At 39.4% G+C, this 22,147-nt stretch overlaps 1 protein-coding gene across 1 annotated transcript in view; it reads left to right on the top strand.

The window, feature by feature from the left end:
- USP45 (ubiquitin specific peptidase 45) overlaps positions 1-22,147 on the top strand; it is a 46,174-nt gene that overhangs the window by 15,459 nt on the left and 8,568 nt on the right. Inside the window, exons 7-12 of the mRNA XM_082216638.1 lie at positions 4,344-4,431; positions 8,524-8,605; positions 9,821-9,912; positions 12,906-12,962; positions 15,616-15,759; positions 20,141-20,831. Coding sequence (XP_082072764.1) covers positions 4,344-4,431; positions 8,524-8,605; positions 9,821-9,912; positions 12,906-12,962; positions 15,616-15,759; positions 20,141-20,831 — 1,154 coding nt within the window. The remainder of the gene's footprint in view (positions 1-4,343; positions 4,432-8,523; positions 8,606-9,820; positions 9,913-12,905; positions 12,963-15,615; positions 15,760-20,140; positions 20,832-22,147) is intronic.

Consider the following 22,147-nt stretch of genomic DNA (forward strand, 5'->3'; position numbering starts at 1 on the left):
TGAAGTGGGGCCCATGGTTACTATTTTGTGCTATCCAGAGCTAAACAAATGAATGGGAGGCATTTCTCCCCTGCCCCCTCCTCCATTAATTTTAAATTTACAATTAATTGGAACAGGATAATTTCCTATTTTTAGAATTCTGTTATCCTTCCACTCTACAATTATGTAGGGTGAGGTGCTGTTAGTATACAACTACCTCAAGTTTCTAAAATATCTACACTTAAAAAAAGAAAATTCTTAAGCATGTTTTAATATTTGTAGTTACAACTACTCTTACAATCCAAGAATGCTATCAAAGATTCAGACGAGTTTGAAATTCTATCCTACCCTATGTAAATGTTTCTTCATTGTCATTACCTAATACACAATTTGTTTTTCTTCCCATAAATTTGGGATAGGAAACTTTTGACCTGTGGGTCTGCCAGGCCTCCCTGTTTGGTCCACAAGGCCACTTCATCCGAGCCACACTCATCTTCCCTACACCGTACATCATATATGACATCACATGTGTGGCAAGTAAAAATCTGGCTCAGTCAAAAGAGAGTTTGCTGGCTCTTCTGAACAGCTGATTAGTGGTACCTACTGTCCAATCTTGGGGGTATGGTGGATCGTTATCTCCCTTGGCTCTCCTGGGGCCAAGTTTTAAAGTCAGTTACTTAATATCACAGTGACATCATGTGCCTTTTTTCCCTGCACTTGCACAGCACCTTTGAAACAAGAGTCTTGCTAAGCCCCTTTCAAAGCGCTTTGCAGACCCCACAGATCAGGTCATTCGCAGTGCTTGCAAACCCTTTTTTGGCTGAACTGGTCTTCTACTTTCTCCATGTGGTTGTGGCTTGTCTGAAACAGCCTCATGGACCACACGGGGAGAATTGGCAGACCTGATTAAGTCCAAGGGCCAGAGGTTCCTTGCCCTATGCAAAGCACTTTGGAAGGGGCTTATTTTTGGGTCTCACTAAGCCCATTTCAAAGTGCTGTCTCGCGGAGCACTTTGAAAGGGGCTCTGCAAGTGAGGGTCAAAAAGTAATCTAAGATCGTTGTGACTTTAAATATTTTAAAATTCTAAGCTTTTTAAATTCACTACTAACTCGAACCTGGCATACTGGTGACATACTGTATTTCTTGTGACATACTGGTTTCTTGTGATAAACCTTTGATATTGATATCGCTACAATTTTTATTATTGTCCATAAAAATATTTATCAAAACTTTCCCACCCATTCTTGAGGTACACCATTACGTTTTCAAGCTATTTGTTTGATGAAGAAAAACATTGTTTCTTGTTTTGCAGATCAAAGTATTCTGGTTCTTTTTCTGTTTACCTGTTTCTATGCCTACCGTGATGATGCTTGGCTGATGCAGTGAAATGTTTGTTTAGTTTATATCCTGCTCTTCCTCCCTGAAGGAGTCCAGGGTGGCAGTCTTGACATTTAATTTTTTCCTTGGAGTTGATAATTGACAGTGCATATTTGGTTTAAATGTACTGACAATCAAATCATGAAAGTTTTACCTAAAATAAATTCTCCTTCACTTAAAATGAATAGATGCTATATCTAAGTATTGGCTAAATATTTAGGTGTTATTCAAAACAGTTCTGTTTTGTACCATGTTGAGCACTGAGATGGTAGACTTGAGTTGCCATGACATAGCTGTCACAGTTGTCCTTCACTACTTATGGCCATTAACAGGAATTCAACCTGTTCTGTCATTTATACTGCTGACACTGTACAACAGGTTGTAGCGCATTGACACTGGCTTCCATATGTTAGCACATCTGTGAACGGTCAGTTCAACCAACCATCTTAGAGTCCTCCACTTTTGCCAAGGATCTTGCTTGGAGCATATTTTCAAGGAGACAAGAATGCACATCTTTTAGTTGTCAAATCTGAACATATCAATGCTGATTAGAGCTTTTCTATTTCCCCTTTCCTACACACTCTCCCCAACTCGCCTTTCTTTAGCTTTTTTGACAAAGGTTTCCTGTAGAAATCTTTCCATTTCTCACTAAGAATTTTAGTGCAGTATTGTATGTTAACAGACGTTAATATTTATTGCTCATAGGCCTTAAGCAACTGGCTTAACCACGAAATGTCATATTTTTAAACTGCTGTACTTTTGTCATTTTATATTGAAAAGTGTGTTGATTACACCTTTATAGTATGTAACCTTGGGCTAGCCTTCATCTCTCAGCCTGTCCTAGCCCACTTCACAAGTACTTGTTGTGAATAAAATGGCTGGGGTGGGGTGGGGCAGAGTAAAACTGAGTTTTTTAAAAAGGAAAATGTAAGTAGTTCCAGTAGAAAGTGTGTTGATGGCTTGTGTCGCAATAAATGGCAGAGAAGATTCAGAAAATGTTCTGCCAAGTGTCCTCTTTTTCAACTGTAGGTGAGAAAAAGGGAAAACTTAAAAAAGAAATACTTTATGAGAAATTTTGGGCTAGCTCTAACGTTTTTCTTCTTGTATTCATTAACTGGTACAATTGTATAAGACCTTGACGGAAAAGGCCTTGGTTGGGCAAATGACAAATGAAATTACTGTATACAGGACAAGTTGCTGACATACACTGAAAATTCTTCTGCTGCTCCTACTGTTCAGAACATCTCTCCTTAGGCTAAAACAAAAATTGGAATCAGTTCTTCTAATTTTATTAAAAGGTGGAACAGGCCAAAGCAGGAAATTCTTTCTTTCCCCATAACTTCAAGTTTTATTAAATATCACCATAAGCTGTGTTCTGTCAATTATACTCTGGATTGTATATCAAGAGGAGGGGACAGGCGTTGTGCATGTGTCCCATTCCACTTCTCTACGCAAATAAGTAATGGCTTTGACATTTACTGGTATTTACAAACAAGTTTCAGTTTCCCATGAGATAGTGCCTTTCAGGGGCAGCTTAGATAAGAATGTCTAGTATTCTGCAGTAAAAATTACTGTTTGTTTTAAAACTGACCAGACTCTGAATATAATATTTCAGTTTAAGAAATCAGTCCACCAAAGTCTGTCGCTGATCTGTGTTTAGGTCTAAAATAAATAAAGATCAAACTTCTGTAATGGTTTCTAGCCTCTTCACCTTGAGACAATACAGTATTTACTTTCCATGGCTAATCACTATTTATAAGCCTGATACATGTATCCATCACATTTGCATTCTGCAGTCTTGCTTGGAAAGACCAGTTAACAATTTATTGTGAATGCACCTAAGAGGACTCTTTCACTACTCTGTATATTTGCTGGGGGGGAGGGGGGAGCAGGCAGTGGGGAATTTGATCCCTCCCTTTGTGTTATGTCTGAACCAGGGATCATGGTTTGTTTTAACAAACTATGATCAGTACGTCCAGTTTGATTACCAGGAAAGCCTGGCTTTGCATGGCTTCTCCCTAGCGTAAGCAGGGAAGAGTGAAAGAGACCACTCAGGTGTGATTATTATAAACCATTAACTATATTTTACTATTATGTGTGAACAGGGCCACAGTCTTTTTATGGAAAGTTGAATATTTTTATAGGAACAGTCCTGGTAATGGTGAGCTAAAACTTATTCTTAATTTTCATTAAGCACCTGGCACTGTGCATCTAAGACAGCTGGTAGTGTGCACTCCTTTTCTTTGCTAATAAAATGCCCCCTGTTTGCTGCACTAATGTGACAATACTCTGCTGCTCTTTTCAGCAAAGCAGCAAGCTGCCTGCTATTCTACATATTGCAGGACTTTTAAGATTAGCCTTCATATACTTTATAATAGCTGTTGTATAACCCTCAATATACTCAAACTCAAGTACCTTTAAATATTTTTTACTGGAACTAAAAAAAACCCATGTCATTATGTGTTCAGAGTGAAGGTCTGTAAATTTCCAGCATTTATTCTAAAATCGTAATGCCCTGTGGACTGTCCTTCTGAAAATTGGCTGCCTGGATAAATTTGTGAACATCTCTGCAGATTTAAGATCAGCCTTTTGATCTCAGAGGTGGTGGGTTGGTGGTTTTGGCCACGATTCCAGCATTTATTTTTTGTCATAGGAGCAAATGGCAGCCATTCACTTGTATAGGAGAAACCTGACACCACTTGATAAGGTTGTTTCTTTTCTCAAGTGTTGCCCCTACAGTTTTGAGTTTTGTTGCCTCTCAGCTATGTCTCATATTGAAATCTTTTTGAAAAGTAAGCAAAGCTTATATGCTTTCCACCTCACTTTCACCTTTATATATTCCTGTTTCTTGCTGTGGTTTTCTCTTTTTGGTCATGGTTTTCTTTTGATTCCTTAGCAAACACACATTTGTATATAAATTACCTTATTATTGAATCTGAAAACTCATCTGCTAGAGACGTACTCATTTCTTCTCTCCCGTTTTGCAGGGCTCCTCGCTTTAAGGGATTTCAACAGCAGGACAGCCAAGAAGTTCTCCACTATTTGCTGGATGCAATGAGAATAGAAGAGACAAAGGTGATAAGTTTGTAAATCCATAAGTAGGCAGTAGACTTAAATTTACATTTCAACTATTTTTTTGTGCTCTGATATGGTAGTTGAGACAAGCAGAATAGACTCTTAATCTGGGTCCAAGCCCCACGTTGGGGCTTGAAAGATTTCTGCATTGCAGGGTGTTGAATGAGATTATCCTTGTGGTCCCCTCCATCTCTGCAATTCTATGATTCTATACAGTGGTACCTCGGGTTACATACACTTCAGGTTAAATATGCTTCAGGTTACAGACTCTGCTAACCCAGAAATAGTACCTCGGGTTAAGAATTTTGCTTCAGGATGAGAACAGAAATCGTGCTCTGGTGGCACAGCGACAGCGGCAGGCCCCATTAGCTAAAGTGGTGTTTCAGGTGAAGAACAGTTTCAGGTTAAGAACGGATCTCCGGAACAAATTAAGTACTTAACCCGAGACACCACTGAATTAAAGATATTACTGCATTGAGAGGATCCTTGGACTCTAGGCCCAGCAAAGTTAACACATCTGTGCAACAGTAGCAAATATGTTTCTGTTTTTGTTCCTTTTTGTTCCTATTTAGTTGTATTCATGTCTTCCTTTGTTTAGTAATCTGAGGGCAATTTAACATGAGACTCTCAGTAATTTTCCACCTCCTTAGCTTCAGTAAGGTCTGGCTACTCACCAGGTTGTTCGCCATAGCTTGTGGAATCCTTGGTTTGAAGCCACAAGTCTTAGATGTCACTGTACAGTGTAAATAAGGACGAGAAAATCTTACATGGCATGAGTCAATGTGGAAACTGCCTGCTTTGTCCTGGGATCTCCCTCTAACTTGTTCAGCTGGAAAATAAACCAATGTAATGGGGTGCACACAGTCCTGTTCAGCTGTGTCATCATCACACAGCATGTTTAGCTTTTATTGAAATGCTCTTCGTGTATCATTGCTGGTGGACAAGGTTGCTTACAATATGCTTTGGTTTTGCATGTACACTATTAGGGTGTTGGAGTATAAAAGTATCCCTAATGCTTAATTAGCTAATAAAGTTATAGGTTAAACATAGGGGGGAAATATTGAGATTGTTGCGTGAGCACTTCAGACATGCTTATGCTTTAGTTTAGAACCAAAAGTAGAAATGGGAGACTTTTTTCCTGTTTAGAGAAGCCCCTTAGATATTAAGATATGAAACACTTGATCACTTTGTGCAAAATTTTATAGCAAGAAAATGCTTGCCTATAATAGAATGTTGGCCAATACTATGTTAGAATAATACTATGTTAGAATAAATAAACCAAAATTAGCACACATCCTTTGCTGGGCCTTAAAAGTTATTTGTTTATTTGATTACCTTGCCAACAATTATGCATTCTAGTCTTACTTAAACCAGAAAAAGAAAAGCTGCGTAGAAGTTGTTTCCTAGTCCCATTTCCACTTACGGACAAACAAAGCTTGATCCCACCCCTGATAACAATTAAACCCATGTTTTGTCATAATGGTGGAATAGTATGAACTGGGAATTTATCACCTCAGGCATCACAGCAAGGGACATTACTAGTAAAAGCTCTTGGGATTTCTCCCCCTTCCCCCTTTTCGATTTTATAGATGTGTGACAAACTGAAAATGTCAGATTTGTGGATCTGGTCAATCTTGTGAGCCGTGACAGTTGTGCCAGTCTGAAACAAAACATGAGCAACATTGTCTGTCATGGGAACCCCACAGCTGTTAATCGTGCTATTGTTAGAGAGTGTCACTACCATGTGTTTTGTTTTTTATTTGAAGGGAAGCCTAGAGCAATCTGTCTGCCACCAGAATCCTTTAAAACTTCCTGTTTTTCATGCTGCTCTTAAATGTATTTACTCTGAGTGTAAAAGTTTAGACCAGTCTTGCTAAAATGCCAAATAGCCACGTTTTTCACTTTCCCCATAATAAACTTTTATTTCAGAACCATCTATTCTGCATAAATTAAAATATATTTTTTTAAAATATGATCTTTATTTTTTTTAATAAAAAAAATATTCCGATCCTTTAAAATACAATAATATAAAGACTATTTTAAACTAAAATTTATGACAACTTTTTTTTTTTTAAGTGCAGGGAGTCTCTATTGCTTGTCGATCCTGCATTTTGTTTCCTGTTAAAGTGCTTTCAAATTTTCACTCATGCTTATAATCTCATTTGTGGACTCAGAATGCTTCCTTATTCCCAAACACTTGGTGTTCTTTGTATTTGCATCCTTATAAATTACATTAATGTATGTAAGTGAGCCGTTTTTGAAAATGGCACAGCAAATGGAAATAGTCAATACCACAGTCAAAATTGCACGTTGTCTGGTTTTTCCAGCACTGGAGATGCTTCACACCAGGGCTTGAAGTATTTGAACCCTGCTGCTAATTGATTAATGTCTGATGCCATTGTTAGCTGCACCCAAACCCTTCAAAGACTATGTTTTCTTTGACCTAAATAAATGGTTCAACGCACTCATCCCAACAAAAAGGGAGTAGCTTATGGCCTTAAACCCATTTATGGTATCCAACTTGCTGAGTTATTTATTGATTAGCCCTCTTTAGTATATTGTTGGATTTAAGATGAACAAAGAGCTTGAGGCACTGGGAGTTAATACACTAGCCAGGTCAGATACTCGTGAAGTAGAAGCTGTTACTTGGTGCACTAGTGATGTAGTTAATATTTCATATTACATTTATCATGGTACTTCTCTTTTTAAGGTGTATAAGTGGAGCAAGTACATCATTTCTAAGTTAAAAATACAATTGTATTTTCTCTCTCTTTTTTTCTGATGTTGATACTGACACATCTTATCAGCACATGTGAGGAATGAGTTTAGAAAGGCCCATATCTAGAATGCCATTGCATAGTAAAACATGACTTAGTTGGAAGATACTTAATGTTCTTAAATTTTGGCTACATGTGGACTATATAATTAGATTTTCATTGAATGCCATGTTCATACATGTTTTAGCTATAACCCACCCCCAAACATTATGGCTTTATTTAATACTTAACATTTTCTATTTTCAGAAGTTCAGTTGTGTGTGTGGCCTCACTCTCCCTAACACAATTGTTAATTGTGCTAGGGGGGCATCCCTAAGGATTGGAACCATGATGTATGGGGAGAAGGAGTTAACCTTTCCACTCCCTCCCCAGTAGTTCCAGTGGAAATTGTATCCCACTGAAGTCATTATAAGTCCTAGCAATAAAGTTTCCATTGACTCGATGGAATCTTCCCTGGCAGGGTTTACAGGCGGTTCAGTGTGTGTCTGTGTATTTTATTTCAATCTGGACCACAGTGGGGAAAAGAGCTAATCTCTGTCCCGCATGCAACACAGGTCCAATTCTGATTGCCTTGTCTCTCTGCTGCTTCTGTTGTTTATAGAGAGAGAAAGCTGAAACATGTTAAATATATTCATATACATTGAGGCAAAAGCAAACTGGGCACTTTGGTTCACACTCTTAGCCATTATACCATACCAGTGTTTTTTTTATAGATTCTATGTCAGGCGCAGGGAACTGGTAGCCCTCCAGCTGCTGCTGAACTACAACTCCCTTTGCTACCAGCCAGCATGGCCAGTGGTCAGGAATGATGAGAGTTGTAGGTCAACAACATCTGGTGAGCCACAGGTTCTGAGCCCTGTAACAAATACCCCATCACCAAGATACCGGGTTGACTTTAATTACTTTTGTCATTGTCCTGTATGTTAGAAAGCTGGCTCAGTAAATACAGCTGCATTTTTTCCATTAAAACAATTAAATTAGGGCCGCAATTTTGTTGTCTTCTACTTGGCATTTCAGGGTTTCTCCCATGGCTTTTTTAGAGAGGGAAAAAGATAATCATTCTACAATTGTGTAATCAGTTTGCTACTTGCCTGAAGAAACATAGTTATCTTTGAAGTGGGGCAGCTGATGGATACCTTTAATATTAACAATTTAAGTTTCAAATTTACTGGCAATGTATAAAATGTAAGAGGCTACATATTTTTGACAGTATTGTCAAGTGTTCATATTTGTTGTTGTTTGTTCCGTTTAATATATTTCACTGTCCTTGCAAGTTTGAACTTTTGACAAAATATGTGCTGAATGTTTCTTACAGCGCATACAAGCTGCAATCTTAAAAGCATTCAATAATCCAACAACTAAAACTGCAGATGAAGAGACGAAAAGGAAAGTCAAAGGTATTTAGTAAATGTGCCATTGTGTTAACTTGCACAGAGTCTGGTTTGAGTTTGCTTTTGCAAATGAATTGACTATGAAATATTGTATTCATGAATATATAATTTCATTCAAATGAATCACACTGGAGGTTCCGTGTGGCTTTTTCAGGGCTTGTGCCTATTATTCTGGTGCCATCTAGTGCGCATGCAAAACACTCCCATTGATCATTTTGTTCTACACTTGTAACCTGATTCTCTGATCTAGCTATGATTCACATAGCTAGGTTGTCTTCTGTCTTTAGCCCTCTGTAAAAAATATATATGGAGAAGTTAGAATTTTAAGTGGGTCAGGAAGTCCTGCTTGCTGCCCTCTACTCAAGTATACATATTCTAATTAAGTTGAGGATTCAATTTGGGGAAGGCTAGAGGAGTAAGGAATGGAAAACACCCTCCCCTTTTTCTCAGCCCTTGGAGGATGAGTCTATGAAGTCTAGTTCAAGGCAAATCACCACTTAGAAACTGTGGCATTAAGCTGTCCATAAATTACCCTGTAAGACAGAGATATAAGGCTGTAACCTTATACGGCCACATTCCACATTTACTGGGAAGCAAGTTCAGGCAAAACCAGCAGGACTGCCTTAACAGCTGCATAAGTCAAAATATCAAAGCACACATATGAAAAACATGAGCTGGAATATATTTTTATCTATGAATTTAAAACACAAGCATTATGATTTATGTTAAAGTATTTGTTTTGGATATCGTATTACAAGTTACTATGGAGTCTTGCTTTGAATACGAAAACCAAAAGTTCCTCTCCCTGCCCCGCAAAGGAGTCTGCCTTAAATGTTAGTTCTTTAATACTTAAGGCAGACTACTCAAGGAGGAAAAACATAGTGGGATCACTCTGAAGTGCTGTTGATGCTTTGTATAGCATAATAAAATGTTCACTATGTAAGAGTACTGGTATATGGATAGGTATAGTCATATTTTGCATTTTAATCCCTCGTTTTGAAATACATGCTGTTACCTATCTGAAACAGAAATCAAAACTAAATGTTTTATCACTCTCAAAAACTGTATTAAGTACTGCTGAATGGAAACGTTTCTGTGTTGATAGTATTGCAGATGTTTACTTACAATGCACTAATTGTTTTCAGAAGAAAATCCTAGAATGAATTGTTTTTAGAATGGATGTATGTGTTTCCTCCTTTAAAAAGGGTAATGTTTTTGCAGCATATGGAAGAGAGGGTGTGAAGATGAACTTCATAGATAGGATCTTTGTTGGTGAATTGACTAGCACTATCATGTGTGAGGAATGTGAAAATGTAGGTATTCTGGAATTTGATTTGTTAAAGTAAAAGATCACTTAATGATGTCAATGTACTGTGTTTTTTGATTAACTTCTGTACTGCCTGTTTTATCAATGTCTTGCAATAGTATATTAGAAAACAGATTATTTCAAAGTGCAACCCTTTAAATTTCACTTTCATATAGAGAAGGGAGTTTCATAAAAAACAACAACAACTCTGATCACCTGGATAATTTTAGGTTGGAGATCTGAATTCTAATACTGTAATGAAAGTAAGATCAAAAACTAATTAGGCATTAAGTATAACATATCCCTCTAGCTGCCATGTAGCTGCTTCCTTGCTTGAAGAAAAACTAGATGTTCTTCTCAGCCCTTCTGCAGGTTTGTCACATTATCATCAAAGACCTATAGGTTCTTCAGGGTTCCTTAGCTAGTTCCTCATGCACAGCATGGAACTAAAAATGCCATCTACAGAAAATACTAATATCCCAGAAGCTGTTAGTAGTGCCAGTTATAAATGGGGGTGGTTTGGGGGTTTTTTGTGGTGAGGTCTTTGTCAAAATTCTTTCAGTGGGCCCTTTTCCCTAACTGGGCATACCTACCTCCTTGCTGCTATTTCCGCTACCTGTTCATTCCTCCCTCCGGATTGTTTCCACCAATTTCAAGAAAGAGAGAGTGTGTGTTGGGTGGGGAAGGTATGTGAGTCCTTCTAGCTTCCCTAATTTTCCTTTGGATTCAAGAGCAGTTAAATAGGAAGCAACAGGAGGGCCAAGAGATTCCAGGAATTGGCAGAGGGCCCCCACTAGGCCATAGGCCTCAGTTGTTGCCCAACAATGCTGATCCCTGAGGCTGGCTCTGGGTGATAGGTAGACAGACAGACAGACAGACAGACAGACAGACAGACAGACAGTTGTTCAGCAGCCTTATATAGTTCTACCAGCTGACAATATATTGGCTTTCATATTTTAGCAAATATGAGATATTCTCCAGTATGGCAATTCCATTATAACTTTCCGTAGACTTGTTGTTTTATAATATCAATCTAAATACAGTACATCATTGAAAGACTTAAATCTTTCTAAAGCCTTTAGCCCTGCCCCACAAACTTGTTCACACCACCCAGTTCCACTCCAGCATAACAAAGGACAATTTTAATCATTCCATGACGCTCCTCCTCTTTCTAGAGCAGCTAACCCCCAGTTTGGGGAGCTGATCCAACCACCCCAAGCCAGTTTCTTTGCTCTTCAAGACCTCAGAATTTGCACCTCTGGCCAAAAAAAAATATTCTACACACTTCAAAGTAGAGATAGCTCTGAGGTGAGCAGAGCCCAGCACCCCATGGGAATCCAAATCGCCACCTTCTCAGTCATAAGCTCAAACACTTGAAATTAGCTGATCTGCATGGATTTTCTGAGAGGGGGGGGCTGTTTGCCCCTATGTGTGGAATGGCCACACTTAGCACTGTCATGTGGACCCTGAAGGGTTGGTCAGTAGTGACTTTGGTCAGCTTTCAAGTAAAAAACAGTTAGCCACACCTGTTTTAGAGTATTATTATGCTGCACCATCAAAAAGCAGTATAATAATTTTTTCCTGAATAAGCCCTGCAGTCTGTGGCATCGAAGTGGCATATTGAGATATTTACTCATGATGTTGTCTACTGACATAGTGATGATGCTGAACAGTTGCGTAAATGGAAATACCGGAGCCAGATTTGCTACCTTGAAAGAGGGCAGTGTTCCTCACAATGTAGATCAGAATGTCCCGGGGGGGGGGGGCAAATTGTTCTTAAATGTGGGATTTACCATCTTGCAACAACTGTGTGAACCATTTGTTCCCAAGATACCTCCTGGGAAAAACCACTGAGGGAAATACATCCTTAAGACTTGCTGTACCAGGAAATTACCGAGTGTGATGCATGTTGAATACTTCATAAGCAAAATGTCAGAAAACATGTCATTGAGCCAAAGCCTTTGCAAGCAGCTAGATCCATGCATATGGCTAGGATTGGGGTGCCAGAAAGATTAACTGTTCTGTATCATTGTGGCCTCATCCTTGCAATCCTGCTCATGCTGGTGTCAGGCATGAGCTATCTACAGCCCTGGTAAACAAGTTTCCGACTCATATTCCCTTGCCAGCATTGGCAGGGACTAGTCGCTGGAAACCGGTGCCCTGAACTGCAAAAGTTGGCTTGCTTTTTTGGACATGGAGAGTCCCTGTCCATAGGAAACAAGGCTAGAATCCTGCTGGCAGGCACCACATTGATACAGTAGTAGCTGGACTTGAAAAAATATTTCTTTCCCCCTCCCTCTCCTAGTATCTGGAAAGACTTCATCAGTGTCTCTCAAAGTTCAACTTTGAAAGAAACATGACCCACCTTTAAATGTTAATGTGTGGGTTTCCAGTGGAGTCTCTAAGTGGGGCATTTTGCTGCCTCTGCTTATTAGTATAGGCCCATTGCCAGAGTTCTTGTGTTGCTGAAGCCTAAAGTGATGCTAGTGGTTAAGAGAAAGGAGAGCATGTTAAAGTCGGTGTAAAACAGCAAAAAACTAAACATGTTTAGATTTCTGTGCCTAAATTTAGCCTCTAATAATGAGCTGATAGTATTGAAATTAAGTTCTAAAAGACAAAATGTTCTGTTGCGAATGAAATCTATGCCTATTTCTAGATTTTGACATAGTGTTCATACTTCTGTTTCGCTTTTTTAAAAAAACATCAACAACACAACCAAAATGAAATCACAGTCACTTCATTTCTAAAACAGTATCGTGAAGTTCTTCACTACATAAAGAAACCTTAATGTGTGTAATATTTTTGAATTAGGCAGATATTATTAATTTTTTATTATTTATTAAATTTGCTTACCGCCCTTCGTCTGAAGATCGCAAGGTGGTTCACAACATAATTTTGTTTATTGTTTATAGATGTTGTTTATAGATTCTAATGCATGATGGAAACCAGAAATGATGCATACTCCACTTTGATATATTTCTTCTTTTACTTTCTTCTAAGATTTCCACAGTAAAGGAACCTTTCATTGATCTTTCACTTCCTATAATAGAAGAGAGGGTAAGAAACAACTTCTTTAATAAATAGCTACAATTGCTACATTAGCATCATGCTGCTGTATTTGCGGATCACTGACTTGATGTTGGAGCAGCCAAAACATTACATTGCCAGGATTCAGTCTCTCCATACCCTACCTTAGATATTGGCATTGCCAAACTGAACTTGACCATCTGCACTGACCAAAGGGGTGACACTCAGATTTTATTTTATTTTTTTAAAAAATCATGCCTGGAGCCTTTTAAATGTGTGTGGATTGCCCTTCCTGAATTGGGACTCTTACGTAAGATTAATAAATTCAAACACATTTATTATCTAGCCATTTCCCTTTGCCTGTATGATATACTAGTTTTATACCAGAAGCACACAACTGATCTTGTCTGATATAAAAGGTGAGCAGTATAAGCATTAACTTGATGTGCTACCGTACTTCGCAAGTAGTTATTAGCATTTTCTCTGCTATGAATCAGTTATTCACAGTGAAAACATGCAGTGTAACTGAAGTGTCTTATGGAAAGAGGTGTTTTCCTCATTAAGTATAAGCACCCTCACAGTGTTTGGTATTTGAAGGGTGGACAGGTGGGGGAGAAGGAATCTGCTCAGCCACATCGGTTATATTTAAAATAAATGACCTAAATTACTCAGTGTTGACCCATGAAGGGTGAACTTCTTCAGGCAATCAGGTATTTTTAACAAGTAGCATTATTGGGGATGGGTAAGAATCACTGTTGTGGGAAAAGAGCTATTTCTAATGGATGCAGTCCTCAGCTGGTTATCTAAGCCGCCTCACGACTTTGAAATGAGCAAATAAATGAAGTTTGTATTCTGTACAGGCCCAGCCTTGTCAGATGTTTGAGTATAACCTGTAGAGTTGAAGTTCTTTTGCTTTTCTGCATCATATGATCCCCTTAGGCTACTGATTTGGACTGGATAGCCCATATCCATGTACAGATATACCACATTTTTCTGTGAATTGAATTTTTTTTAAACAAGCATATGTGAGTACAAACTTTCAGCTGTACTGTATTACTTTAACCGGTCACCAATAGAAAAGAAAGGAAGGATATGCCTTGAAGCATGCGGTACTTGGCCCGTCAATCAGGTGGAGGGGGGAGTTTAAAACCCTAGGACCCTGCTATGTAAAATAGATTAGCAAGCAGTATGTCTCAACAGAGAAACCAGCATGTAATGACTATGGAAGGTGCAGTGAAGAAAGCTAGGTGGAGTTGACTAAATCTCTACATTCAGCTTGCAGGATCTTTTACTTGTGGGTTGTGTCTTTTTTGTGCGTGTCTCCTTTTTCAAGCAATTTTATACTTTTTATATTTGTTCTGGAGTTGGAGAGCTGGTCAATTTCCTACATGTTTGACCACTTGTATGTAATGAATATGTATGTGCAAATGCATGCCCTCCTTAATAAGGCAATGATGTCACCATTTTGTAGGGAACACTTAGACTTCACATATTGCAGGGATGGAGAACTGGTGGAGATCCCAACTGTCGCTGGACTCAAACTCTTCCCTTTTCTGACCATTTGCCCTGCTGCTCAAAGCTGATGGGAGTTAGGAGTCCAACAACACCTGGGGGAGGGGCATCCCAAGTTCCCTAACCCTGGTTTACTGAGCTTCTTCCCCTACTTCGGACAGCCTCCTAAGTTACCGCTGATTTATACCTCTCACGCTGCAGCCATCCTAGGTAGTCAGCCTAATGGTGAGACAGACATTAGTTCTTCGTGAATTTCACAAAAAAGGGCTTTGAGAAATTTTAATCCTAAAAGCAGGGTATAAAATACCCAAATGAATTTAAAATAGATGAATGTGCTCTGAAAATGCTCAGGGACATTTTATAACTACTTGATTTCTGTTTGGAAACTCTACAGCTGTTCATAGACACTTAGCTACAGTTGCTGGAACATTTGAGGGCAGGACCATAGCTCATGGAGAAGGGCTGCAGCTCTGTTAGCAGAGCATGTGCTTCGCATGTAGAAGGTCCCAGGTTCAATCCCTACATCTACAGAGAAAAACCCAATTTGAAAACCTGGAAAGTCACTGCTAGTTACTGTAGACAATACTGAGCAAGATGAAACAGTAGCCTGACCGAGTATAAGGCAGCTTCTGGACTTCCTGAAGGAGCAACCCTGCATAGATTGCAAGTGCTCAGGGCTTAGGACTACCTCTTAGCCCAGCCTTCTGTAGCCTTGGGTGCCCAGATGCAACCTCCATTATTCCCTTCAAACATGGCTGATGGTTGGGGTTGATGTGGGCTGTATACCAACAACATCTAGGGACCTGAGTTTGGAAAGGGCTGATTTAGCCCATTGTATTTGATTTTTCAAAGGAAAGCCTTGACCTATGCTACTCTCTCAAGTTTCTGGAAGCAGTAATTTTGTGAAGTTTTCTAGAAGATATATGTCTTTGTAATTATTAACACAATCTAATTAAATTTTTAAACACATTAATATTATTTTACACAATATGATTAGGACTTGACCAGTAAACTAACCAGATATATATTTTTTAAAGTGTCAAATGTCTAATTTACCCTCTGCATATTGATATAAGCCAGCACTATCTTGTTTGGAAAAGGTAGGAGGGAAAGATTTTTTTTATATAGGAGATTGTATGTTTTACCTTGAATAACCACGTGTATTTTCCAGATCTCAAAACCTGTTCCTTTTGGGAGGACAAGCAGAGGTAAACATATCCAAGAAGCAGATGTTGAGTACAACTGTTCTTCTGTTACTGCTCTGAATAATCAACAATCTAAATTGTCTAGAAAACATTTGTTAACAAAAGATAAGGTAAGAATCCAACAGCATTGCTGATCTGTAGTTCAACTAGTTGTATAACAAATCACATTTTTATGGAAATTTGCAGTAGCTGCAAATTTGGTTTGAATCTCTTTTAATCTACAGCACTGTATTACAGATTTTTTGATATATGTACACCTAATACTCGCGGGGCTCATGATGTGGTGTTAATACATTTTAAAGTACTGTATTTATGAAACTTAAAAGTGTGTGATATATTCACACCCACACCTATAAATATTGTATGTGTGTGTGTCTGTAGGTGATTTTTTTAAAAAAATGATAGGTTTAAAAATGATCTTTCTTTCATAAAATAAAATAAAATAAAATTTAAAAAGCTACTTTTCAAATTCATTCTCCACACTCTGTGCCCTCCTCCCTGCTTTCCTCTAGTGTTGTCCAAGTTTGCTTCTGGCTGCAATTGCAAGCAGTGCAGGGCTGGCCAAGAGAGCAGACAAGTCAGCCTTCATGCCATTTGGTGGATCAGTTGGCAGGGTGTACTATATGAGAAGTGCAGCCAACACAGTCTCCCAGGAGACTTGGAACATGGCTTCCATGATGTGCTCAGCCTCCAGTGGCCCAAGGGCCTATGAACCATAGTTCAGCCTCTTAACATGGTTCTTCCTGATGGTGGCACAGCATGCTGCAGATATGATGTGCTAATACAATGTGAGATGCTGATATTTTTTGCTGCAAATATTCTACTGTAGATTATTTTACAAGGAAAGCTTTTATGTTTAGATCATTTATTGAAAATAGAATACTTCAGACCATTTTTCATTTAAAATTTTAACCTATATCCTTCAGCATTTGACAGATGAAAAAATGTTTTGCTTAACAGCTGAGTGGTGAGTGTGAGGCCTCTAAGGCAGTCTGGCAGAATTTCCCATCTCCTAGTTGTTCTTTTAATCCACTGACTTTAAAAATACTATTGCTGAAAATCTAAAAACCTACTTATTTCTCTTTGGATGGCATTAAGGTTTCAATGGCTATTTATGCTTTTTATTTTTCCATTCCCTTCCATTATTTGTGTTCTCTCTCTCCCCCCCCCGTCTCTCCCTCCCTCCCCCGCCACACTACCATATACAGACAAATGCTATGATTTTTATGTTTGTTGTCTGTTTCAGATTTTGATACATTTGCTCTTAGCACAAAATCTTCTACTTGGCATCTCTTTGTATGCAGTCATGCAAATTTGTAGAAACTCTCCCCCTCTTTTTTAATGGAGTCTGGAATTAGGAGATGCTTTTTTTATTTTTCCAGTCTCAGAAACTGGACCACAAGGTTTCCTTCAAACATTCTACCACTTGTATAGTGGCAAAGATCACTAAAAGAATTGTGGCGAGACCATCAGTCCACAGTCTGCCCCTGCTATGTTTTAATCTTTGGGAGAATAAATCCATATTGATTCAGAGGTAGCAGTGAGAAATTGAGGCCATGTACAATGCATGGAGAATAATAGTTGTGCTGTGTTCCCTTCCCCCCTTCTTATTTTTAAAAGGCAAGACAAGTGGGAATGCTCAGACTGTATGTGGAGGAATCCAGAGCTAGCAATACAGGGAACTGAATTTCAGGGGCTATTTGGGAAATCCTTCAATGGGAATTGAATAATTGTAAACACTGAGTTTCGCCCCACCCCCCAATAGTTTGCCTGCGGGAAAGCAGTCAGTTTCAACTTTCATGCAAGTCTCTTTTGTGCAGTCTCAGACATGGGATGGGGTGATCAAGTATGTCATCAGCAGTATCAGTAAGTCACTGATAGTACCAAGTGCTGCTTTTTGGTACTTTGAGGCAAGATACTGCATGAGATGGCCCTCCATCTTGCTGTTGTTTCTCACTTGCTTACCTCTCCCACTGGCCCAGTCCTCTAAGATAATCAGTGAGGCATGCTGGGTTTCTGCTCCTTCTCCTTGCTTGTTCCTTTCAAGAGGGCGGATAAACAAGCAGCAGCAGCAGCAGCAGCAGCAGCGAGGATGAGTATATCAGGATCAGGAGCTTGCAGGTATTGGTAGTGGGTCCCCTACTCCGGGGTAGAGGCTTGGACTCTTCCATTTCCTGAAATGATGATGGCCTGTTGGTGGCCCATGAAACTTGCTCAGCCACATTCCTGGCATAATTTTCAATCCAAAGACCTTGCTTGCTGGGAGATGAGCAACATAGGCTGTGATTTGAGCACTGGGAAAATGTGATGCAGCCAATATAAGAGCTTCTGTGAGGAAGGGTATTTTGGATCCCATGCAACTAAAGTGCAATTCCCTTCCTCCTGATTGTTTAGAAAGGCTTTAAGAGTATAAGCTTTGAGCCATGGAAATTAATGGAAGCCGTTCCCATTTTTAGATGAGTGACTTGCCCATAATAATACAGCAAGTTGGGAAAATTCTAATAGGGTCTAGAGGCTGATTAATTTTAGAATTCAAAGTCTGAATTAAAATAAAGAGAAACACATCTGAGGAGGAGTGTGTAAATGACCTAAAGAGGTCTTTACACTCTATAGTTAAATGGTTCACCTTTCATTTAGAAAGTTCCTTGTCGCTAGTGGAAAGCTTTCTTGGTTCCCTTGGTCATATAAACATAAACTTGTATGTGTGCCTGGTTGAATTCAGTGGACTTTAGTTCCAGCTGAGGTAATTTAGGACTATCACCTAAGGGATATTTACCATCTTTATATTTACTAGAAAATTTATTTTGAGATAGGGCACTGCCAATTCCAAACACCATGTGTTGGGATCCTCTTTCCTTAGCCAAGGATGACAGAAAGCCCAGCTATATCTGAATATCCAAGGGCATTTGGAAAAAAACCAACACTTCATTGGAAGGCAGGCTTTTAAATCCTTTTTGCTGAGCCTAATGCTGCTTTTGTTAATCAAAGTTAAACTTTGTAGTGTTGATAAATGTATAATAGTGTTCATATAGTTCTCAAGAGGGATTTTTAAACACTTTCAGTTTTACTTAAGTTGTACACGTTCACGTTTTTATGCTTTCATATCCCACTTACTGCTCAAACCAGCCAAAATAGCTTTATGTTAAGAATAACCCATCCATGAAATATTGTAGAATTGGAGTCAAGAGAGGAATGAGCTGCCACTGTTTTTTCTTTATTTATTGCAGAAGTTTTACAAGCCCTTAAGATAAATTGATTTTGAAAGCGTAAGAGATTTTATTACAGATGGAATCTAAGTTTGAATTGCATGGAATCAAAAATTGAATTTAAGCTTTAAGTTTAGTTAGTAATTAAATATTTTTGTTTGCAATACTAAATTAATGCATTTAATTTAAGATATCCTAGGCACTACCTAGGGACGCGGGTGGTGCTGTGGGTTAAACTACAGAGCCTAGGACTTGCCGATCAGAAGGTTGGCGGTTCAAATCCCCGCGACGGGGTGAGCTCCCATTGCTCGGTCCCGGCACCTGCCAATCTAGCAGTTCGAAAGCACGTCAAAGTGCAAGTAGATAAATAGGTACTGCTCCAGTGGGAATGTAAACGGTGTTTCCGTGCGCTGCTCTGGTTCGCCAGAAGCGGCTTAGTCATGCTGGCCACATGACCCGGAAGCTGTACTCTGGCTTCCTCGGCCAATAAAGCGAGATGAGTGCCGCAGCCCCAGAGTCGGCCACGACTGGACCTAATGGTCAGGGGTCCCTTTACCTTTAGGCACTACATCTTTCAGCTCTATATACTTTTCAGAGCTCATCTGTACCTGAGTAGCTTAACCAGAAGGTGGAGTAACTGAGAAGGGCATGGGGGTAGGCGAGTTATTTGGGGAAAGGAAACTGGACTGCCCTGCAACTCCTATCAAATAACTGGTCAGCTGTGTCTGTGTTCACTGATCTGTAAACATCACAGATCCAGAGCTTTCCAGCACTGCCATGCAAAAACATGGATCCAATGCACAGATACTTATGGATCATCATCATTTGTGCAAGGAATCCCCTCAAAACCATTATCAAATCGTAGGTCTTTGTGCCTTCTGTGGCTGGTTTTGTTGTCATCTTATATAAAGACCATGGAAATCCACGAGGATATTGGGGTCTGCCATAGAGAATGCCCTCTCCAGGACCACCACCACCCAAACTCCTGAGGGTAGTGGAACTACCAAGAAGCCCCTTCTGCTGATCTTAACACCTGGGAGGGGGCTGTAGGGTTTCCATAAGATAGGTTAAAGGGTTTTTCTGTCTCAGAAAGGTAGGATATTTCAGGTTGGAGTACATCGCCAAAGGCGTTTTAAAGCAAATGCATAAACACTGTTTGTTTGTTTTTTAAAAACCGTCTTTTCAAAATGCTTTTAAGAGTTAGTGCAATGCTTTTATGGATTTTCAACAGACTTACGTTTGGGTTTTTTCCCTTCCCTTTTGCTAATGATGTGGAAATTGACAGAACCAAGAAAATCATGAAAGAAGATTTGCCAAAAAATCCTCCTCTGCTGAAGAAGAAACAAGACATTTTATCATGCACAAAAAAGTCAGAAACACTAAAGGTGAAGGCAGATCTGCTGTTCCATATACAGGAGACAGCAGTTCGGTAATGGAATCTGCGGCAAATGGAAGTCAGACTGAAGGCAGTGAAAAAGAAGCAAGTCATTCTGAAAGTAGCATTGGTGCAGACAGTGAGGCGTCTGAAAGCGAAAGTCATTCTAAGCAAACTGCTTCCAGCAGAGCTTGTAGCACACCTGGCTTGTGCACTGATGAGCATAAACATTTATCTGCAAGCATTAAATCACAGTGTAACAAATCAAGTGATGGCGGTACAGAGGGACTTACTACTGGCTTATCAAACCTCTGCCTGGGTAGTGGTGTCAGTGAGACTGAAGGGACTCTCAGTAGAGATCAGCTGTCAAGTCTGTCCAACAACATAGACGTTTCAGCAGAGAACCCCACATTACTGCAAAACCCTCAAAATGCTTTCCAGACTCTTTCTCAATGTTACATAACTAGTTCTAAAGAATGTTCAGTCCAGTCATGCCTCTACCAGTTTACATATGTGGAGCTCTTAATGGGAAACAACAAACTTTTGTGTGAGAACTGTACGGAACGGAAACAGAAGCACCAGAAGAAAGGAAATTTCACAGGTAATGAAATGGTGGCTGAGTATATTGTTTCACATAGACAACTTTCCAGGGTCCAAGGGAGTGTATGATTCTGGCACACTTGTGGGGGGACGGGGAATGTATTACAGTGGTACCTTGGGTTACATACACTTCAGGTTACAGATTCCGCTAGAATTAGTACCTCGGGTTAAGAACTTTGCTTCAGGATGAGAACAGAAATTGCACGGCAGCAGCGAGAGACCGCATTAGCTAAAGTGGTGCTTCAGGTTAAGAACAGTTTCAGGTTAAGAACAGACCTCCGGAACGAATGAAGTACGTAACCAGAGGTACCACTGTATATTCCTTCAAAAGCAGCCACCATCCTGCATGGTAAACTGCATTTGAAACAGAGAGGAATTTCAAAGACCTTTTGTCACCCAGCATGAAAGTCCACTCTCCAGAGATAAAGTTCAGAACTCTTTTTGGGCATTTCCAAGACCTTGATCAGCCTAAAATAGTCCTTTGGATTCTGGCTGTATAACCAAGAGACCCTGAAAAGCTGTATGATTGCAACCAGTGACATTTAAGAGACTGAACTAATGTGCATTTTTGAGGGGAACCTGTTCATCTCACCATGTCTTTGCAAATCTTTTTAACCTCAGTACAGTTCTTCTTTTGTGGTGTGTAGTGCTCCCATGCAGGATTCAGGACAGTTGGTTGTCATTCTATGCTCACTCAGGCAAGCTCAGTCCTCTTTGGGCTGTCTCTCTACAGAACTTGTGATTCTCCAGACCATGCTTATAACCTCCCTCTTCTGTGTGAATAATGCCATTTTGGCTACAAATGCACTCAATTACATATTGATGTGATACATTCAAAGCACTTCAAATTAAAAAACAACTCCTTAACTCTAATTGGCATATAATACAAAGCTTGTGATTGATGAAATTTATGCAGATTCCCCAGATATGTAATTTATTCCAGTAGCATAAATAGGTTTTATCTATACGTGCATGTGTGATTTATATATTCTAGAGGACCTAAATAAATACGACATTTGTCACCATCTTTCATTAATTTGTATTTGTATATTAATGCCCTCTTGTGGCCAAAATGCATTTACAGTGTTTTTCTTCTTCTATTGATGTCTCCCAGTTCCTCTGAGCAAAATCACTCCAACGTGAAAGAGATGGAGATTTGTCTTGTGATTTGTAAACATGGGAAATAATGCAGTTGGAGAGTGGCTAGGTGACAATAGTTGCCTCTAGCTGACTATTCTCTGGCAGAAACTTACTCCCTTCAGAACCTAATTTAGGAGTTTAGCAACATGACTTGCTGGACCAGACTGAGGTCTGTCT

Source organism: Podarcis vaucheri, assembly GCF_965113315.1.
Source record: "Podarcis vaucheri genome assembly, chromosome: 3".
NCBI classification, from domain to species: Eukaryota; Metazoa; Chordata; class Lepidosauria; order Squamata; family Lacertidae; genus Podarcis; species Podarcis vaucheri.